The sequence below is a fragment of the Acomys russatus genome, chromosome 31, assembly GCF_903995435.1.
Source record: "Acomys russatus chromosome 31, mAcoRus1.1, whole genome shotgun sequence".
NCBI classification, from domain to species: domain Eukaryota; kingdom Metazoa; phylum Chordata; class Mammalia; order Rodentia; family Muridae; genus Acomys; species Acomys russatus.
Genome location: NC_067167.1, coordinates 12,947,603 through 12,970,253, shown reverse-complemented (window position 1 = coordinate 12,970,253; position 22,651 = coordinate 12,947,603). Strand labels below are relative to the sequence as shown.

General features: G+C 41.1%; 1 protein-coding gene across 1 annotated transcript in view; it reads right to left on the bottom strand.

The window, feature by feature from the left end:
• Bltp3b (bridge-like lipid transfer protein family member 3B) overlaps positions 1–22,651 on the bottom strand; it is a 72,739-nt gene that overhangs the window by 31,310 nt on the left and 18,778 nt on the right. Inside the window, exons 2-5 of the mRNA XM_051139945.1 lie at positions 7,280–7,442; positions 5,810–5,848; positions 3,169–3,260; positions 980–1,169 (exon numbers count right to left, since the gene is read on the bottom strand). Of these exons, the coding sequence (XP_050995902.1) occupies positions 980–1,169; positions 3,169–3,260; positions 5,810–5,848; positions 7,280–7,442 (484 nt within the window). The remainder of the gene's footprint in view (positions 1–979; positions 1,170–3,168; positions 3,261–5,809; positions 5,849–7,279; positions 7,443–22,651) is intronic.

The window sequence follows — 22,651 nt, the reverse complement described above, 5'->3', positions numbered from 1 at the left end:
CCTGGAACCCACATAAACAGGGGAGGAGAGAACTGACTCCACAGAGTTGTTCTCTGACCTCTATGTGCATGCCACAGAGCACACACACATGTGCACACACACAGTGTACACACGTGTCTATATACACAGACACATATACACACATGCACAATTTTTAAAAGATTTGTTTATTTTATGCATATGAGCACACTGTCGTCATGCACACCAGAAGGGGGCGCCAGATCTCATTAGAGATGGCTGTGAGCCACCATGTGGGTGCTGGGAATTGAACTCAGGACCTCTGGAAGAACAGACAGTGTTCTTAACCTCTGAGCCCTGCACTTAATTAACAAGTAGGACTCATTATTTCATAAAGTGAAACATTTATATAGTAAAACATTAAAATAGCAACATTTTATAATTAAGTTATTTAGGATAATAGAAAAAAGTATACTTACAAGTCCAGAAAAGAAAATCAACCAGAGTGCAATTGTAGACAACCATAGATGCAATTAATGTGCATGTGTGTATGTATGTGTGCACATGTGAGCACATGCATGCACACTGAAGTATATACATGTGTGTGCACCACATGTGCATGTGCCTGTGGAAGCCAGGAAAGAGAATCCACCTGAAACTGGGTCACAGGTGGCTGTGAGTTTCCCAGTACAGGTCCTGGGAACCAAACCCAGGTCTTCTGCAATAGCATCACGTATTCAAAGCTGCTGAAGCATCCTTCCAGTCACTTTAGCTCCTTTTAAAATTGATTTTGTGTGCATGTGTGTATATGCGTACATACGTGTGGATACCCATGTGCCTCAGCAGGAGTCCGTTCTCTCGGTCCACCATGTGTGTCCCACGGATGGAGTACAGGTCATCAGGCTTAGTAGCAAACGCCCTTACCCACTGAGCCATCCTGCCAACCCAGCTGTAATTATTTTAAATGTCTGTTTGTTTATCACTGACTAAAATGCTTTTTAGTAAGAAAAAAGGCCTTTACCTCTCCTCTCTGTGGATCCTGAATCCGTGTGAACCTCAAGTCTCCATGTTCCCAGTTGGCGTTGACACTATAGATACGGAGCTGAGAAAGTTCAAAGGAGGCATTGAAAGCTTTCGCTCCGATTCTGATGACAATAGAATTGACAGAAACAGTAATTCCCTCAACGACTTTTTCAGCAAAACCATATTCGCTGGAAAACAGAGCAAAACAAATGCAATGCACTAAAGGAAGAATAAAGTCATTAAAAATCACTAGCTAATGGTCTCACACTTATTATATGTTTTCCTATTTTTCCCTCTTTCAATAATCTTATAAGTATTTCTACCTTTCTTGCAACTCTTTCTGACTATCTAAACCAATCTAAAAAACCAACCACTCTATCAGACAAGAAGTTTTAATCCACACTCTAAAACCTCAAAGTTTCTAGATAGAGGAGAAATTTTTAAGCTAACTAACAGCCATTTTCCCTCTCCCTGTTATGTGTGGTCAGTCATCTCAGCACAGAACGGGAAACGCTACACACACACACACACAGGAGGCCACGGAGCAGTCTGAGTTGGTCCTGCTTCCACCGTGTGTACCCCTGCAGCCCTCACCCACTTACCAGCTCCTAAACAAGTAAACTTTTAGATTTGTTTGTATTTTAAACATATGAGTGTTTGGCCTGCATATATAAGTAAATACACAGAGGCCAGAAGAGGATGTTGGATAATGCTAGAACAGGAGTTTTAGAAGGTTGCGAGCAACCAGGTGAGTGCTGGCAACTGCAACTGGATCCTCTGCAAATAAGTCTTAAAAATCTATTTCAACTACCCAATAAAGCCTTATAAAAGAGTCTACATGCTACTATCTTATTAGCACCTGATTTGTTTTTTATTTGTTTTTTAAATATTTGTCGATTTATTTTTGGTTTTTTGGGACAGGGTTTCTCTGTGTAGCTTTGGCTATCATGGACTCACTTTGTAGACAAGGTTGGCCTTGAACTCACAGAGATCCACCTGCCTCTGCCTCTGGGATTAAAGGCATGCGCCACCATGCACAACTAGCATCTGATTTTTATCTAACTAGATTTAACTTATAAAAAGTGACCTTCTTTGTTTTGTTTTGTTTTTCGAGACCGGCTTTCTTGGTGTAGCCTTGGCTGTCCTGAACTCACTTTGTAGATCAGGCTGGCCTTGAACTCATAGTGATCCACCTGCCTCTACCTCCCGAGTGCTGGGATTAAAGGCATGCACCACCACACCTGGCAGAAAGTAACATTTTTTATTTAATGAATTTTATAGTATCTAAAAGTCTATAACTTACCAAGACATCATTTTGTCATTTAGGAATGACCAAAGTTCATTAATGCCTAGGAAATGAGGTGCAGAGAAATATTAATGTGCCAAGACCTCTCCTTCCCAAGGGCTGGAATTCCAGTCATATCCCACTACATCTGTTCCTATACAGTGCTGCATAAATCCAGGGATTCAAACATGCCAAGTAAATACTCTATCAACCTAGCTACGTCCCCAGCTTGAAATATCTTATGCTAAACACAGCCTTCTTGTGATAATGTAAGACAATGTCGGCCTACATGCTAGATTAAATGAGGCAGCAGTGTACATACTGTGGTGTCTGTGAGCAGTACTACGGAAAAGTTCCTTGAACACAAAACCCTGTGCTAGCTGACAAGTCATCAGACAGCCCAGGCTAAATGACTACCTGGTAGCCTGTGTAGCATGAAATATTGGACAAAAGGATGATTAGGATCTCTAGCTAAATTCCACTCTTTTATGAAACTCGTAACGGCATAGATTTCAAACTTATGAATTACTTATTTCCAGAATTTTCCATCTAGTATTTTTAGACTGTCACTATTCACTGTTAACTGCATTTATGGAAAATGAAACCACAGATAACTATTATAATAAAAAATTAAGAGAGGATCTGATTTATAGAATACCTAGGCTCCTCTGCACTGTTCTTGGCTACTCATTACTATTTAACAATGTGACAATCAAGAGCAATGAAATGTAAAAATAACTTGCTCCTAGCTAAATGTGGAGACTGCCTAACGAAGAGGTGGCTGAGGCAGAGGGTATCCGAGGTTAAGGAATCTATATTCTTCCTGTCCTGTTGCTGCAAAGAGAGTCCACTGTGGAAAAGATGGCCCTGGACAGCCACACAGAGCAGGGGACATGGCTTACCTCTGGCCTGAAGCAGTGGCAATTGGAGAGGGGCCGTTGGGGGCGCGTGGCTCTTCACATGTACTCATTTCCATTATGACTTTGTCTAGAGACTAATAAACATCAAATAATTAGAGACGTATGTGCGCTGTGAAGTATGAAGTGTATTTTCTCTTTTGTTTATTTACGACCAAAGCTAACAACAACAACAACAACAAAAACCCAAAAAACAAAAACACTAAAAGGGAAAACAAAGCATTCAGTCCTATACTGAAGTACGGTGGAAAAGGCGACATGCACATTCTATGCATTGGGGGCCATTAACAGATGATGAAGTCACAAGATTTAATGAAGCGCAATCTCTAATCCCGTATGTATTGCATTATTGATAAGCTATATATTAACAAGTGGGACTGAACTACATCTGAAAGCCTTATCTCACCTTGAGACCTGAGCTATGAGATATAAAGCTAAGCAAACTATAGAACAAGCGTGGGAAATACTCCCATCATGGGAAAAGTGCTTTTCCAAATAATTTCTTTCTTGAAGATAGATCTAATGTCTTTAACAGTGAGTGTATCTACAAATCTAGAACTTCTTCATTCTACATTTATTTTTTAAAGATTTTATTTATTTAAAAAAAGATTGTATTTATTTATTTTATGTATATGAGTGTTCTATCTACATGTACACCTGCAGGCCAGAGGAGGGCATTAGATCATATAGATGGCTGGGAGCCAACATGTGGTTGCTGGGAATTGAACTCAGGACCTCTGGAAGAGCAGCCAGTGCTCTTAACCGCTGAACTATCTCTCCAGCCCCTCATTCTACATTTTAAATACAACATTTATCATTATCTAAAACCACCTTATTTTATTGTATATTTGTTTAGTCAACCTTTCTTCTTCTTCTTTTTTTTTGAAACAGGGTTTCTCTGTGTAGGACTGGACTATTTAGCTCAGCTAAAATATTAATTCCTTAAAACCAAAAATGGCCAGGTTGTGGTGGCGTACTCCTTTAATCCTAGCACTGCGGAGGCAGAGGCAGGTGGATTTCTGTGAGTTCAAGAGCAGCCTGGTCTACAGAGTCAAGGACAGCCAAGAGAAACCCTGTCTCGGAAAACAAAAAATAAAATTAAAAAACAGGTAACTTTAGCCAATATAACCCATCACAGGAAGCCAATCAGATTTCTGATTTATACAAATATGTACTGATAATTAGGCTTTAGTTTCCGAGCAGAAAAGAGGCTGGAGGCAGCATGAGCATTGAGAAGGTGGTGGCATTATTCCAGGCGAGAGATAAGGAAGAGTCTGCAGGGTGAAGCAAGATCAATCAGATGCCAGAGATTGAGTCCAGGGCTAGAGTTGATAGTCACTGAGGTTTCTAACTTGGAGCGCTGGGCAGAGCTTTCAGGAGACCAGTAACTGAGATGAATAAAGTGGGTGGAGCAAGTGATTATGGGAAGATGACATTTAGTGTTGCATTTTTCTGTCTCTAAGGCTTTCTTAGGATTTGGGGGGTTAAGACATTTAAGGTAGAAAATTCTGGTTTAGGAAGTATCTTATTCAATGATAACTGAAGTCAAGGACAAGAATAATCTTGGCTGGATGGTAGTGGCACATGCCTTTAATCGCAACACTCGGGATCTCTGTGAGCTCAAGGCTAGCCTGGTTTACAGAGTGAGTTCCAGGACAGGCAGAGCTACACCTAGAGAAATCCTGTCTCAAAAAAACCCAAAAAACAAAAAGAAAACAGGTGATTTTATAAAGAATAATTTTAGAATGATGTTGGGGTAGAAACTAGGTCAATATGCTCAAGTACACAGATTCAGTTGAGAACACCACCTCCAAAATTATGGTATGAATGAATGAATCGATTAAAAAAAAAACAAAAACAGGGCTGGTAAGATAGCTCAGTTAAAGACACATGCTGCAACTGGTGGGCAACCTAGACCTAAGGTTCCTAGGTGGAGCCCATGGTAGAAGGAGAGAGCCAACTCCTACAAGTTGCCCTCAATATCCACATGCCCACCAGGGCAGGGGCACACGCACACCCACAAATAATAAAATAAAACTTAAAGAAAAACCAAAGGGTTAACTGATATATTTTATTCAATTTTTTTAAAAGTGAAGTATACTAAAGCCGGGCGTGGTGGCGCACGCCTTTAATCCCAGCACTCGGGAGGCAGAGGCAGGCGAATCGCTGTGAGTTCGAGGCCAGCCTGGTCTACAAAGTGAGTCCAGGATGGCCAAGGCTACACAGAGAAACCCTGTCTCAAAACACAAAAACAAAACAAAACAAACAAACAAAAAAAAAAAAAAACAAAAGTGAAGTATACTACAGAATATTACTAAACTTATTTCACCAATAAAAGCAAAAATACAAAAAGTCTGGGTCAAAAGTTATTGAAGTAATTCTATATCAGTGAAGAATTAAAAGATAAAATAAAATATGCCAACTGGGATATAATATTCTAGAAATAATAACTTTTTAAATTCCTCTTAACTTAAAGTTCAAGTTTCATATATAACAGCTGAAAATTAAGTCCAATAAATATAAAGTAAAAGTAACAGATGGAAAGTCCAAGAAAAAATATTAATATTTACAGAACAGGTAATTTACAGATGCAAATGCTTATTTTTGAAAGAGTTTCAGTACTCACCAAACAGATGGGATGTGTTTTCAGTTTTGTCCATGGAATCTACAAATAAAATTTATTCTTTAAAATGAGTTATTAAAATTTAATATGAAATAGTAATTGACAGACATCTCTGCATATAAAAGATAGACTGCAACTTACATTATACATCTCTCTTAGTTGTGAAATAATAAATTAAGCAAATTATTCATAGTATTGAAATCAGGTATCTATGTTATGTTAGAAAATAGTTGACTATTTAGAGAATTTCAAGTTCTGCTAGTTACATGTTTTTACCAGTCCTTAAAATACATTTTAGTTTCATAATTTAAGAAGTTATCAGCAGAGTGTAATCACTTTTTATTAATTTGTTTAACTTTAGAATTCCAACTAGCATTTTTGCAGATATTCCCGGTAAATCCAAAATAAAATCATTGATGGCAAATGCCGGCTACAAAGAGACAATGTTCTTATGTCCAGTCAAGTTTTTGCTGATATTTGAGTCATAGACCTAAATTAACGAAGAACACCAAAACAAAGCAAACCCAAACCTTATTTTTATAAAAAACATTGACATACACTGCATCTCCCAAGCAACCTCTCAATCTACACCTAGTCTTTAACAACAAGCGGTTGTAAGATTTAAGAACTGACAGCCGGGCGTGGTGGTGCAACTCCTTTAATCCCAGCACTTGGGAGGCAGAGGCAGGTGGATCACTGAGTTCAAGGTCAGCCTGGTCTAAAAGTGAGTCCAGGACAGCCAAGGCTACACAGAGAAACCCTGTCTCAAAAAAAAAAAAAAAAAAAAAAAAAAAAAAAGAGATTTACGAACTGACATGACATAAGATTAGAAACAAAAATCAGAATAATAAGAACTGCAATATTAATAATAGATAGAAATCCTTAAATTTCTCAAAATAACAAAGAAATACATGGAAAGGATTAAACTCTAAAATAGCATAATGTCTAATAATAAATACCAACTCTCATATATATATATATATATATATATATATCTTTAAAATAAAGTATTACAAATTTAAAACACAGCCAGGCGTGGTGGCACACGCCTTTAATCCCAGCACTCAGGAGACAGAGGCAGCAGGATCGCTGTGAGTTCGAGGCCAGCCTGGTCTACAAGATGAGTCTAGAGTTACACAGGGCTACATAGAGAAATCCTGTCTCAAAAGAACAACAAAAAGCAAATTTAAAACACTTCATTTGACAATAAGTCCTAAGGGGGGAGTTATCACTGAATATATGCAAAGTGAACCAGGTAATTTATAACAAATTAATTGTATTAAAATATCAAAAAATTGTTTTAAACAAAATGTAAGTGTAAGTTACTAACATATTCCCTCAACTGCACTCACAGGATGAACAGAATTGTGCAAAAGATAGGAATAGAATGTTTCTTAGCGAAGGGTCTGAGGCTCAGCATTGATTTTCAAGGGTAAAGATGAGGCAAGCGTGTCCGCAGCCCCCAAGCCTTACCCTGATGGAGGCCTTGTTACAGCACACTTTGTTGATAGCCAGCCAGGTGGGCAGGTCCAGCATGTTCTGCAGCACCTCCTCAGCCAGCTCCAGGTTCTTCAGCTCACCTTCTCCTTTAAGGGTGCTTAGATTGATTTTGTCAGGAGATAAGTTTTTGGTAAATCTGAAAGAGAATATAAATTACACTTATTTTACTGTCAGCTAATGTACCCAAGAGTCACCCTAGCAAATTCAGAGTATTAAAACCAGAAGACCTCAGCGATGGGATTCATTTTACCCCATGTCCATTGTCTATCACGGCTGTTTTGATCGCTCAGAGCCACAACTCTAGTAGTAAGTCTACAATTTGGGGCACAGGTCTGAACGTGACACTCCTGTAAACAGCCGCAGCCTGGTGTCGACTTCCTGTCCAACTGGATGAGGATGTAGTTCAGCACCGTTCTCCAGGCAGTACGCAAGACCATTCCGTACACGTTTGGTTCACTGTAGACTCTCACGGAGAAGAGACAATTCTCTGCTATTAGCCGAGCCACAAGAAGGCGGGGGACTGAGGGGCCTCTAACGGCAGCTCACACAGCAGCGCTGTCAGTCATCATCCTGAGAGCCATAGTCAACGGTCATAACACTCCTCTCAGAGTCACCTCTTAGAATCCCAGCGCTAGAAACCAACCCAAACTATTTCAGAAAGAAAATTTGGCATACACATAGTGTTTTTAAATTTTCTGAGGATGGAAATTACACAATCCCATTTAGGAGCTGAGTTTGGTATTCTCTGGGTAACTTTTTAAAAATCCATTATTAAAACTTTGAATTACCTCTGGAAGCACCACTTGTCTTTTCGATAGGTTTAGCTGTGGGAATTCAGATGAATGAAGTGTAAAGTACTTGCTGAAGGTGCTAGCAATCATACGGAGAACAAACCTTGAAATGTAATTGAGGCTATCATCTCCTTTTCTAAAGAGCATTTTCTAAAGTTTTTCAAGTACTAAGGGCTGGGATGCAGCTCTATGGTCACGTGCTTGCCTACCATGTGTTGGTTTGTCCACATGGCTCCCAAGCAACACTGTTTTGAAATGAAGCCTCCATTAGGGGATAACTGTAGAAAACCATTCCGATTTTCATTTTTAATTTTATCTCTGCTTTTTAACATACTGCTTCAGGTATTTTACAATTATCGGTATTTTCCATGAACAGCAAGGTAATATAACAGTGAATGCTTTATAAATTCACAGGGCGGGGGTGGAAGGAGTGATGGCTCGGTGATTAGGAGCATCTTACCAGTGCTCTGTCGTGAGGACTGCAGTCGGATCCCAGTGCCTACAGTGGCAGCTCACAAACAGCTGTAGCTCTAGTGCCAAGAACTCCAGCACCCTCTGCTGGCCTCCAGGAGCACCCACACCCACACATGCACATGCATTCACACAAACACACTCCACATATATACATCTGCAAACATAAACAAAGCCTTTAAAAACTATTTACTTGTGTACATGCGTGCGCGCGCCTGAGGAGCCCAGAAGTGGGAAGGCATCAGATCCCCTCTAGCTGGCATTAGACAGTTGTGAGCCACCTGGTGTGGGTGCTAGAAACTGAACTAGTGTCCTCAGGAAGAGCAGCAAGTGGTTTTAACAGCTAAGCCATCTCTCTAGACCCTAAATAAAATCCTTTTTAAAAGATTTTAACCCTGTGCACCAGACAGAATGAGACACTTGAACTTATGTGCTTGATATGGCAAACAAAAATAATAGTAAATTACCAATGTATTTTTCAGTACTTTCAGAGATACATTACTGAAACCTGAAAACAATCCCTTCTCCCAAATAAAAATTTCTAATTTTACCCGGCTACACTTCAAAACTGAATTACTGAGCTAGGCAGTGGTGGCGCACACCTTTAATCTCAGCACTTGGGAGGCGGAGGCAAGCAGAGCTCCAGGTTCCAGGCCAGCCTGGTCTACACAGTGAGTTCCAGGATAGACAGGGCTACACGGAAAAACCCTGTCTCAGAGATGAGGCTCTGTAAGGACGGCTCAGCAGTAAGGAAGGGCTCTTATCGCCAAGCCTGGGGACCCGAGCTCACTCGGTGGATCTACAAAGGAGGTGGAGAGAAGTTAGTCCACAGCATCGTCCTGCCTTACACATGTACCTCTCACCCATGCACACACATCATACGCAACAATAATTATTATTATTATGGTTAAATCCCTGTGATTGTGGAGAACTGGGGTGTTACAGTTGGGAGCTAATTACCTTGGGCTCTCTAAGGCCCCTAGTCACTCATTGCCCACCTCTGTGTTTCACTGAACACCTTATAACTATTAGGTAAGCACTCTTGAATATACACAGACCACTCAGTTTCACCGACACAGAGATTAAGCATATCCTCAGACAGCATCTGGAGCCTAGAGCAGAGATCTCCACTTCACTGTAATCCACCTACCTAGTGTTTCCACCAATGTATCTGTGTTTTGATTCATGGTTTTCTTTGCTTTTTTACTATAAAGTCTCCATGAAACTGTCACCACATGGGAACATGGTATTTGGGGTACACTGAATCTGTGTTCCTGGATCATGGTCCTGACAGCTGTGGGTTTCTGGGGTACCAGCACTAAGGTCTAAGTTCATAAAGACCCAAATCACCAATCACTGTCATAAAAATGTTATATTCCACACTAAGAATTTAGTACTTGTTGTCAAGCCCAGCCAGAGCTGGTGAATGACCACATAAGGAAGGAAAGGCGCCTGTGATACACATAGGAGCAAGCCTCACCCTTTGGCGTAGCGTTGCCAGGCTGACCAACACGGCTGCTTCTGAGAACACCATTCTGCTTCCTATTGCTATCATCCCAAAGTCCCAGAATGCCTAGCTCTTCCTCTGTCAAGCAAACTCCTACGTGCCTTCTATGGTCTAGTGCTGCAGTCTAAGTCTGGATGGTGGATGTTCCCCAAAGAACCCCGGACCCCAATGTAATGTGATACTGAGACATTACAGAGGTGGAGCCTAAACCAGTAGTAGTGGCTCACACCTTTAATCCCAGCACTTGGGAGGCAGAGGCAGGCAGCTCAGGTCTCTGAGTTTGATGCCAGCCAAAGTTACACAGAGAAGCCCTGTCTCAAAAAGCAAAAAGAGAGAGGCAGGGAGTAGGAGCCTAACAGGAGACACACACACACACACACACACACACACACACACACACACACACACACACACACACACACACACAAACACACACGGACCTGCAAATGTCACAATGGATAGCTAAAAAGAGGAGAAACCTGCAAACTGGGCTTTCATTTTGCATCTGGTCTCTTTGGTCTTCAAATTTCAGATGAGATTTCTGCTAGAATCTGCACACAGGCAAGTTAATCATTTAAGGAGTATCTGCATAAAGCCGGTAATTCAAGGTTGGTTAGCCTTAAAAATACCTATTCTATCATCCCCTTCCAGACTAAAGGCATCAAGGTGAAAGGATTTTCAAGATTTGCAAGGTCAAAGGTTCTACATGACCTGCAGCAGCATCTAGAAGCTTCTGGCCTTTGGTCCAAACTTGCAGTCACCTTAGATTCAGGAACAGATCTTTAGGTGGATCACTTCCGTGGTGAGACTGTCTCACCCCCTACTCCTATCCCCCACCTACCCCCCACCAAATGGGGGGGGGGGGCACTACTCTCTAATGACTTGTCTAAGACCTGGAAAATCCAAAACAGAGAGATTAGGACCAATCAGACCACAGTATGAAGCTCCTTAGTTGATGCTTTCCTCTCACCCTGGAGCTAAGTCTCCTTGCTGGCCACACTGACTCCATCTGTTAAAACCTTTCCACCTCTGTTTCCTCCCCTCAGTTCCTGGGATGACAGCTTAGTTCAGCCTCTGAGCAATGACTTCTGTGACTGGTTCTTATGCCCTTAGGGATAACAGGACTCTGGTCTCTCTGTCTTGTTCACGCTCTCACTCTGTCCTGCTCCTAGTTCAAGATATAATCACTCGTTTGCTCCCAATATATTCTCTTTCCATTGCTATCTGCCATTTGTGGCCAAGGATTAACCCTGAGCCACTTTGACCTTGAACCTTCAAAGCTGTGAGCTAAATATGTCCCATCCATGTAGCGTGTGTCAGGTACTCTGATACAGTGACAAACTGTCAACTAATATATCCAGTCAAATGGAACTAAGAAATACTCCCAATCCAAGTAGACAATCATTATTTTCTACGTGTTCCTAGACTGCTTGCACTGTAACAATGGCTGGGGTTCATCTGTCAGATGCTATTTTGAAGAGCTCTATAAACTTCGTCTCAGTTCATTGCCCTCTGAAATATGTATAATTACAACTTTCATCCTGAAAGTGGAGAAACTGGGCTGGCGAGATGGCTGAGAAGGTGAAGGCACTAGACACCAAGCCTGAGAACCTCAGCTCAATTTCTGGGAAGATGAGAACTGAATTCTGTACATTGTCCTCTCATCTCCACGCTCACTCTATAGCACACAGACATCCATGCACACAATGAACAACTAAATAAACATAATTCTAAAGCTTTTAGTGGAGAAACTGAGTCATTAAGATGTTAAATAATGAGCTGGAGCAGTGGCTGGGTTCAATTCCCAGCATCCACATGGCAACTCACAACCACCTGTACTTCCAGTTCCAGGTGATCCAATACCTTCTTCTGGCCTCTCTGGGCACCAGGCATGCACACGGTACACAGGCACACATGCAGGTAAAGACAACCCATACATTAATAATAAAATATTTCACAAAAATGTAAAAATATTTTTTAAAAAATGTAAAAATATTAAATACCATGCTCACAAACATTCAAAGGACTAGCACCAGGAAGTGAACACGGGCACTCTGGTTCCTGAGCTGTAACAATGATGAGAAAGAAGCCAGAAACACACTGGAAAAAAGACAGCCTCTTCAACAAATGGCTGGTCAGACTGGATGGCTGCATGTAGAAGAACGCAAGCAGACCCATAATTATCAGCCTGGACAAAACTCAACTCCAAGTGGACCAGAGACCTTAACATAAGGCCAGATGCACTGAACCTGTCATTAGTTCTTCTGGCTATGTTTACAAAGTTGAGCGAGGAAATGTTTAAGTAGACCAGAAAGAAAACAGAGTGCTCTGCATCCTAGACACAGTAGAAAAAGCCTCTTCTGCACTTGAAAAGGTGGTTTTGGTTCTTCTATTTTTGTCTTTATGGGTTGTTGTTCGTTTTTTTGTTTGTCTGTTTGTTTTTTAACACTTTGGAACACAAAAATGTTTCTGCTTGTACTTTAAGAGCAACTACTTCTAAGAAATAGTTTATTATCAAATTTTTTATAGTGCGCTGTGCTAGACTACAACAAATTCTCAATCTATAAAATGGTCAAACTAGCTGGGCGTGGTAGCACACCTTAATCCCAGCATTAGTCAAAGGTACATGGATCTCTGTGAGTTCGAGGCCAGCCATGTCTACAAAGAAAGTCGAGGACAGGCAAGGCTCAGTGTAACGAAGAAACCCTGTCTCAAAAAAACCCAAATAAATAAATAAACTAAAACTTCCAAACATAACATTTTTTGAGACTGCCTCATGTAGCACAGGGTGGTCTCAAAACTGCTATGTAACTAAGCATGACCTTTATCTTCAGATCCTCCTGCGTCCTCCTGAACGCTAGGATTACAGGCAAACATCAGGATGTCCAGTTTATGTGGCATGAAATCCAGGGTTTCGCATACTTGGGAAACTACTAGACCACTAGACCAACTGAGTTACATATTCAGCATGCTTAGCTTTTAGAGTGTATTACCTACTACTCTGTGGCTTACTTGAATTAAGAGAAATAGTTTGCATATGCAGGTACCAGGCACATTTAAATATTTACTCTCTAGTCATGTAGCTTTTTTTTTTTTCTTTAGTCAGGCAAAACTATTTATCTCTGAAAACCATTTTAATCGTAATTTCCTGGGGTTTTTTTGTTTGTTTGTTTGTTTGTTTCATTTATTTTATATGGGTAGTTTAAGTGCATGTTTTAGCACCATGTGTTGGCCTGGTGTTCAAGGAGACCTAAGGATGTCAGATCCCCTAGAATTGGAGTTATAGGCAGTTGTGAACTACCATTTGGGTGTTGGGAACCAAACCCAGGTTGTCTGGAAAAGCAGTCATTACTCCCCCCCCCCCCCACTTTTTTTATTAATTTATTCATATTACATCTCGATTGTTAGCCCTTCCCCTGTTTCCTCCCATTCTTCCCTCCCTCCCATTTCTCCCCTTCTCCCCTCCCCTATGTCTGTGACTGAGGGAGACCTCTTCCCCCTATATATGCTCTCAGAATATCAAGTCTCTTCTTGGTAACTAGCTATACTTCCTCTGAGTGGCACCAGGTCTCCCCATCCAGGGGACGTCGTCAGAAATGGGGCACCAGAGTTCGTGTGAGAGTCAGATCTCACTCTCCACTCAACGGTGGAGAATATCATGTTCGTCGGCTAGGTCTTGGTAGGGGTTCGAAGCTTACTGCCTATATTCTCCTTGGCTGGTGCCTTAGTTTGAGGAGGACCCCAGGATCCAGATCTGCCTGTCATAAAGTTCTTCTTGTAGGTTTCCAGGACCCTGTGGGTCCTACTATTTCCTCTTTCTTCCATGCTACTCTTGCCTAAAGTCTCAATCGGATATCCTCTCCTCTGACCCACTTTCTTGGTAAGTAAAGATTTTCATGGTACGTATCCCTTGGACTAGTGTTTTGATATAAGTGAGTATATACTGTTTGTCTCTTTTTGCTTCTGGGTGAACTCACTCACTATGATAATTTCTAGATCAATTCATTTGTCCACAAATTTCGGGAATTCCTCGTTTTTAATAGGTGAGTAGTATTCCATCGTGTAAATATACCACAGTTTCTTAATCCATTCTTCTACTGAGGGACACTTAGGCTCTTTCCATGTTCTGGCTATTATGTATAAAGCAGCTATGAACATGGTTGAGCATATGTCCCTGTTATGTGGTAGGGCATTTTCTGGGTATATTCCAAGGAGTGGGATGGCTGGGTCTTAAGGAAGCCCTATTCCCATTTTTCTGAGAAAGTGCCAGATAGCTTTCCAAAGTGGTTGTACTAGCTTGCATTCCCACCAGCAATGAAGGAGTGTTCCTCTCTCTCCACATCCTCGCCAACATGTGGTGTCATTTGAGTTTTTGATCTTAGCCATTCTGATGGGTGTAAGATGGAATCTCAGTGTCGTTTTGATTTGCATTTCTCTGATGACTAACGAGGATGAGCATTTCTTTAAGTGTTTCTCGGCCATTTGATATTCCTCTGTTGAGAATTCTCTGTTAAGTTCCAAGCCCCATTTCGCAATTGGGTTGTTTGGTTTTGTGGTGTTTAATTTCTTGAGTTCTTTATATATTTTGGATATTAAACCTTTGTCAGATGAAGGGTTGGTGAAGGTCTTTTCCCATTCTGTAGGCTGTCGCTTTGTTCTCTTGACAGTGTCTCCTGCCTTACAGAAGCTTCTCAGCCTCATGAGGTCCCAGTTATTAATTGTTGACATTAAGGCCTGGGCTGTTGGTGTACTGTTCAGGAAGTTGTTTCCTGTGCCTATGTGTCCCAGGCTCTTCCCCACTTTTTCCTCTAACTGAATTAATGTCTCTGGTTTTAAGTTGAGGTCTTTAATCCACTTGGACTTGAGTTTTGTGCATGGTGACAAATAAGGGTCTAATTGCATTTTTCTACACGTAGACATCCAGTTAGACCAGCACCATTTGTTGAAGATGCTATCCTTTTTCCATTGAATAGATTTGGCTTCTTTGTCAAAAATCAAGTGAGCAAATGTGTGTGGATTCATCTCTGGGTCTTCGATTCAATTCCATTGATCCACCAGTCTATTGCTTTGCCAGTACCATGCTGTTTTAATTACTGTTGCTCTGTAGTACAGCTTGAGATCAGGTATGGAGATTCCGCCGGAGGATCTTTTGTTGTATAGGATTGTTTTTGCTATTCTGGGTTTTTTATTTCTCCATATGAATTTGAGAATTGATCTTTCAATATCTTCAAAGTATTTTGTAGGTATTTTGATAGGGATTGCGTTGAATCTGTAAATTGCTTTTGGTAAGATGGCCATTTTTACTATGTTGATTCTCCCGATCCACGAACAAGGTAAATCCCTCCATCTTCTCCTGTCATCTTCAATCTCTTTCTTCAGAGGTTTGAAGTTTTTTTCGAGTAAGTCCTTCACTTGCTTGGTTAGAGTTACTCCTAGATATTTTATATTGTTTGTGGCTATCGTGAAGGGAGTAGTTTTCCTAATTTCTTCCTCTGCCTGTTTGTCATTTGTATACAGGAAAGCTACTGACTTTTTTGAGTTTATTTTGTATCCCGCCAATTTGCTGAAGGTGTTTATCAGCTGTAGGAGTTCTCTGGTGGAATTTTGCGGATCACTTATATACACTATCATATCATCTGCAAATAAGGATAATTTGACTTCTTCCTTTCCCATTTGGATCCCCTTGATCTCCTTTTGCTGACTTATTGCTCTGGCTAGAACTTCAAGAACTATATTGAGAAGAGATAAGGGGACAGGGGGCAGCCTTGTCTGGTTCCCAATTTTAGAGGAATTTCCTTGAGTATCTCTCCATTTAATTTAATGTTGGCTGTTGGTTTACTGTATATGGCCTTTATTATGTTTAGATAAGTGCCTTGTATTCCCGATCTCTCCAGAACTTTGAACATAAATGGGTGTTTGATTTTGTCAAATGCTTTTTCTGCATCTAAAGAGATGACCATGTGGTTTTTCTCTTTCAGTTTGTTTATATGGTGGATTACATTGATGGATTTCCGTATGTTAAACCATCCCTGCATGCCTGGAATGAAGCCTACCTGGTCATGGTGAATGATGTCTTTGATATGCTGTTGTATTCGCTTTGCAAGAATTTTCTTGAGTATTTTTGCATCAATGTTCATAAGAGAAATTGGTCTGAAATTCTCTTTTTTTGTTGGATCTTTGTGAGGTTTAGGTATCAATGTGACTCTGGCCTCATAGAAGGAATTTGGTAATATTCCATCCAATTCTATCTTTTGGCATAGCTTGAATAGTATCGGTATTAGCTCCTCTTTGAAGGTCTGGTAGAATTCTGCACTGAAATCATTTGGCCCTGGGCTTTTTTTGGTTGGGAGACTATCAATGGTTGCTTCTATTTCTATAGGCGAAATAGGGCTATTTAATTTATTTATCTGGACTTGGTTCAATTTCGGCAAATGGAATCGGTCGAGAAATTTGTCCATTTCCCTTAAATTTTTGAATTTTGTGGCATAAATGCCTTTAAAGTAGGTTCTTACGATTCTTGGTATTTCTTCGGTGTCTGTTGTTATGTCTCCCTTTTCATTTCTGATTTTGTTAATTTGGATAGTGTTTCTCTGTCTTTTAGTTAGATTGGCTAACAGTTTGTCTATCTTGTTAATTTTCTCAAAGAACCAGCTCTTGGTTTTGTTGATTCTTTAGATTGTTCTCTTTGTTTCTAATTTATTGATTTTCAGCCCTGAGTTTGATTATTTCTAGGCGTCTACTCCTCTTGGGTGTTTCTGCTTCTTTTTTTTCTAGAGCTTCCAGATGTGTTGTTACGTTGTTTATGTGGGATGATTCCTTTTTCTTTTTGAAGGCGCTTAGTGCTATGAATTTTCCTCTTAGCACTGCTTTCAATGTGTCCCACAAATTTGGGTATGTTGTTCCATCATTTTCACTGAATTTCAGAAAGTCTTTTATTTCTTCCCTTATTTCTTCCGTGACCCATGTGTCATTAAGTAGAAAGTTGTTTAGTTTCCACATGTTAGTATGCTTTTTGTTATTTCTGTTGTTGTTGAAGTCTAGCCTTAGACCATGGTGATCTGATAAGATACAAGGTATTATTTCAATCTTGTTGTATCTATTGAGGTTTTCTTCATGACCAACTATGTGATCAATTTTAGAGAACGTTCCATGGGGTGCTGAGAAAAAGGTATAATCCTTCTGTATATAAGGTATAATCCTTGTATATAAGGTATAATCCTGTATATAAGGTATAATCCTTGTATATAAGGTATAATCCTTCTGTAGATATCTGTTAGATCCATTTGATTCATGACATTGGTTAATGCGGTTATTTCCCGGCTTATTTTTTGATTCAAAGACCTATCCTTGAGTGAAAGAGGGGTGTTGAAGTCTCCCACTATTAATGTGTGGGTATCAATGAGTGGGGCAAGCTTTGTTAATAACTCTTTTACAAATGTGGGAGCCCTTGTATTCGGAGCATAGATGTTCAAAATTGTGATGTCTTCTTGGTTGACTTTACCTTTGACGAGTACGAAGTGTCCATCCTCATCTCGTTTGATTAATTTTGGTTGAAAGTCTATTTTATTAGATATTAGAATGGCTACCCCAGCTTGCTTCTTGTGACCATTTGCTTGGAATATTTTTCCCCAACCTTTTACTCTGAGGCAAAGTCTGTCCTTGTGGTTGAGGTGTGTTTCTTGAATGCAGAAGAATGTTGGGTCATGTTTATGCATCCATTCCGTTAGTCTGTGTCTTTTTATTGGAGAGTTGAGACCATTGACGTTGAGAGATATTAATGACCAGTGATTGGTAAGTCCCTTCATTTTTGGTATTTGTGACAGTTGGGATTTTGTGAGGTTGTGATTTTGCAATGGTATATTTACCTATTTCCTATGTAGTTTTGGTTGTAGTTTGACCAGTTGGGTGGAGTTTTCCTTCTAATAGCTTCTGTAAAGCCGGATTTGTGGCTAGGTACTGTTTGAATTTGTTTTTGTCATGAAATAACTTGTCTTCTCCGTCAATGGTTATTGATAATTTTGCTGGATATAGTAGTCTTGCCTGGTATCTCTGTTCTCTTAGGGTTTGCAGCACCTCTGTCCAGGCCCTTCTGGCTTTCATGGTCTCTGCTGAGAAGTCAGGAGTAATTCTCATAGGTTTGCCTTCGTATGTTACTCAGCCTTTTTCTCTTGCCGCTTTCAATATTTTTTCCTTGTTCTGTATATTTTGTGTTGTTATTATGTGGCGGGAAGATTTTCTTTTCAGGTCTATTCTATTTGGTGTTCTGTAGGCCTCTTGTATGCTCGTATGCATCTCTTTCTTCAAATTGGGAAAATTTTCCTCCATTATTTGATTAAAGATGTGTTCTGGGCTGTGGAGTCGGCTGTCCACTCTCTCCTGTATCCGTATTATTCTCAAGTTTCATCTTTTCATGTGGTCTTTTAGTTCTTGAATGGTCTGTGTTAGGAACTTTTCAGATTAAGCATTTCCCTGAATGGTTGTTTCCAGTTCTGCGACTGTATCTTCAAGTCCCGATATTCATTCTTCCATTTCTTGCAATCTGCTAGATAAGGCCACCCCTGAGATGCTTGCTTTCTTCTTTGCAGACTCTTGATCACGTTTTTCTTCTGTGTGTTCCTGCATCATAGCTTCCATTTTTATCTTCATGTCTTGGACTGCTTTAATGATTTCCATAATCTGGTTATTTATATTTTTCTGAAATTCTTCAAGTGCCTCTTTATATGACTCTTTTAACTCTTCAGCCCTCTTGTTTGCCTCCTCCTGCATTTGTTTACAGATTTTATTTGTTTCTTCAATTATCATCTTCTTTACTAAGGACTTGAGGTCATTTTCTTGCCTATCCATTGCTGTTAGGTTCTCTAGGTTGTTTTCATTGGGAATGTTGGGATCTGGAGATGCCAAACTGTTTTGGTTTTTGATAGCATTCTTACGCTGTCCTCTTGTCATTTTGATGGCTCTGATGTTGGAAGGTATTTTGTAGTGACCTTTGCTGGTTGAGAGTGGTTAATTGATGACTGATTATAGGTCAGGTGCTCTTGCCTGTGGGGATCAGGGGGTATTTTTGTGGAACAGGTAGGTGATCCGGTTTCACTTCTGGTGATTTTCCTCTGCCCCCTGGGCTCCAGGCAGAGCCAGCCAAAGTAGATATCTGTTTGGACTTTACTGCTGTAATTCAGATCAGCAGTCTTGGGACCTAGAATAAGGTCCGCACACAAACGTTCTGGCTGAGTAGGTTGATCCCAGCTGCCTGTCCTTCCTGTGTTTTCAGTCGGCCTAGGCGGGTGACCTCTGCAGTTTGGGGTGGTGTAGAAGGAGGAATTCTAGGGCAGATTCACCCTCTTCACTGAGACTCCTCTGGCTGGGGACTCTGGAAAAACCCCTCCCCAAACAGCGAGTCTGTGCTTTATATACAGGCTGCAGTTTGCATGTGGATTCCGTTTCAGAGTTTGGGGAGTGCGTTTAGCACCTCCGGGATGTTGCTTGACCCAGGGGGGTAGGCCCCCTGTTTGGTCTGTGGCCTTTGGGGCCCCACTCACCTACAGTTCTCAAAGTCCAGCAATCTGTTGCTCCTCTTATGTCTCTGGTCTCCACAGAGTAGATCCGATACGTGGCTTAATGGTCGGTGCCATCTTGGAATCCGCCCCCCCCCCCTTTTTTTTTCTTTTGGTTTTTCAAGACAGGGTTTCTCTGTGTAGCCTTGGCTGTCCTGGACTCTCTTTGTAGGCGAGGCTGGCTCAAACTCACAGCAATCTACCTGTCTCTGCCTCCTAAATGGTGGGATTAAAGGCATGTGCCACCACCGCCCAGCCCCCTCAAACAACATTTTTATTTTTTTTCCAAACAACATTTTTAAAAGAGGTGTGTGTGCGTGTGCGTGTGTGTGTGTGTGTTTGCAAGAATTTATGTGTAGCATGTATATGCAGACGCCTGGAAGAATTATAGATGGTTGTGAGCCTCCTCATGTGATTGCTGAGCACTGAGCCTGGGCCCTCTATAAGACTAGTAAGCCACCACCCCCATCCCCATTTTTTATATAGAGACAGTCTCAGCATCGGGCTCTGACTGCCTGGAGCTCACATGCAGATCAGACTGGTCTCAGACTCACAGATCCACTGGCCTCTGCCTCCAATGCTGGAATAAATGTGTGTGTGTGTGTGTGTGTGTGTGTGTGTGTGTGAGAGAGAGAGAGAGAGAGAGAGAGAGAGAGAGAGAGAGAGAGAGAGAGAGAGAGCGCGAGCATGCCTGGCTTAATGTACACCACCTCTCCAACCCCTTGGGAAATAATTTCAACCCTTCAATTGTGCTAACCTCACTACACTTCTACCCTGTACAACCCAGTGAAGAAACGAACTTCTTGAAGACGGCCCTAAAATGGAATGAATGGCATAAATTTAGAAATTTAAACTGACCATACATTTTTGAAGAACAAGAATAAAATGTAGGGGCTGGAGAGATGGCTCAGAGGTTAAGAGCACTGCCTGCTCTTCCAAAGGTCCTGAGTTCAATTCCCAGCAACCACATGGTGGCTCACAACCATCTGTAATGAGATCTGGTGCCCTCTTCTGACATGCACGCACAAGTGAAGGTAGAATACTGTATCAATAATAAATAAATAACATCTTAAAAAATAAAAGAATAAAATGTAATGAACTCAAAACTCTTCATGACTTCCTTTTAATTGTTTAGAAGGTACTCTGTAGCAGTGATATGGGTAATCTTTTTTCTCTTTCTTTGTTTCAGTTTTTTGGTTTTTGTTTTGTTTTGGTTTTGGTTTTGGTTTTTTGTTTTTTTGTGTTTTTTTTTTTGTTTGTTTGTTTGTTTGTTTTGCTTGATACAGAGTTTCATCCGGTTAGGCTGCCCTCAGAATTACTATGTAGCCAAAGATGACCTTGGATTTCTGGTGCCTGTTTCTGCCTCCCATGTGCTGGGATTGCAGGTGTACAACACTACACCAGGCTTATAACAAACAGTAAGCACTTTGCTACCTAAACCATCTCCCCAGACCCTAAAGTTTGCTTGCCTCTAATCCCTGCACTTGGGAGGCAGAGGCAGGAGGATCTCTGTGAGTTCAAGGCCAGCCTGGTCTACAAAGCAAGTCCAGGACAGCCAGGGTTATTACACAAAGAAACCTGTCTGGAAGAAAATAAAAATAAAAAAATTAAGTTGATACTCAGTATTATGTTTAATTGGCATTTTTTTTTTTTTAAAAAAGGAAGCAAGTAAAAGAAAAGAAGAACGGGGGACATGAAGTACAGAAAGCATGGACCTGCACACACACACACACACACACACACACACACACACACACACACACTGGTCATCTGAGCTTTTTGCCACTTTAAATGCACTTCATTCTGCTCTGTCTTCCTGAGCTGCTTTATAAGACAAAACCGTCTTCACATCACTTGTGAAAGTTTTGTACTATCAGAAGATAAATACTATGTTAACTGTGATATAAAAGAGAAAAACAGGAAAACATGAAGCTGAGTGCGGTGCCTCACACCTGAAGTCCAGCACTCTCAGGCTGGACCATGAGTTTGAGGCTAGCCTGGGCTGCAGTGATGGCCAGCTTCAACGTTTGCTTTTTAAATAAAATGAGGAGGAACCCTAAATTGAAGCAAACGTAAATGGAATGAACTTAACTGTACTTTTAAAATGCTGCAACCAAACTGAAAAGAAAGTGAGAAAAGAGGACTAGAAGGAAGGAGAGAAGGAGGGAGGAAGGGAGGTGGGAAGGAGGAGGAGGGAGGAAGGGAGGTGGGAAGGAGGAGGAGGGAGGGAGGGAGGTGGGAAGGAGGAGGAGGGAGGGAGGGAGGAGGAGGGAGGGAGGAGGAGGGAGGGAGGGAGGAGGAGGGAGGGAGGAGGAGGGAGGGAGGAGGAGGGAGGGAGGGAGAAGGCGGCGCACAGACACAGACTTACCGGAACTACTCATAAGCATCCATAAACTAACAACCTGGAGTTAACTGGGAGGGTGCTTTAGACTTAGTTCTTCACTTTATGGAACTTATATTGGAACTTATATTTACACCTTTGGTGCATACAAACAACAGAGCACAGAAAGAAAAGCCTGACAAAAAGCGAAGGATGGAAAGGATCAAAATAATGCACTTCACGACAAACTCCATTGTCAATGTGGCTCATAACAAAGGGCAAAGGAGCCGAGGCCTAAAATCAGGCACAGACAGGTCTGAATCCCAGTTCAGCCAAACTGTATCACCTCTCTGATGTTCAATTAGCTCATCTGTAGAGTGGGAAATAAACACACTGAACTGACCTTCAGTGCGGCTTAAAGATAGGTACTTCACACACCATCCAGGACCTCTCCTGTGCACCTCTCTACTGAACTACGAGTGCTGACGCTGCAGTCTGAACTGGAGGAATACCACAAGTTCCTGCTTCCCCAAGAGGGCTTTAAAATTCCTGTGCTATGAAGGCAAGCTTGAAAATGCTAATATTGCGCACTCACTAAGCTATTTTGGATAGTTTATCGTAGATGGAGATACACAGGCAACTGTCTCATTCACAGTTATATAGCAGCTGGTTTCCTTTGTTGTTTGTTTGCTTGCTTTTCAAGAC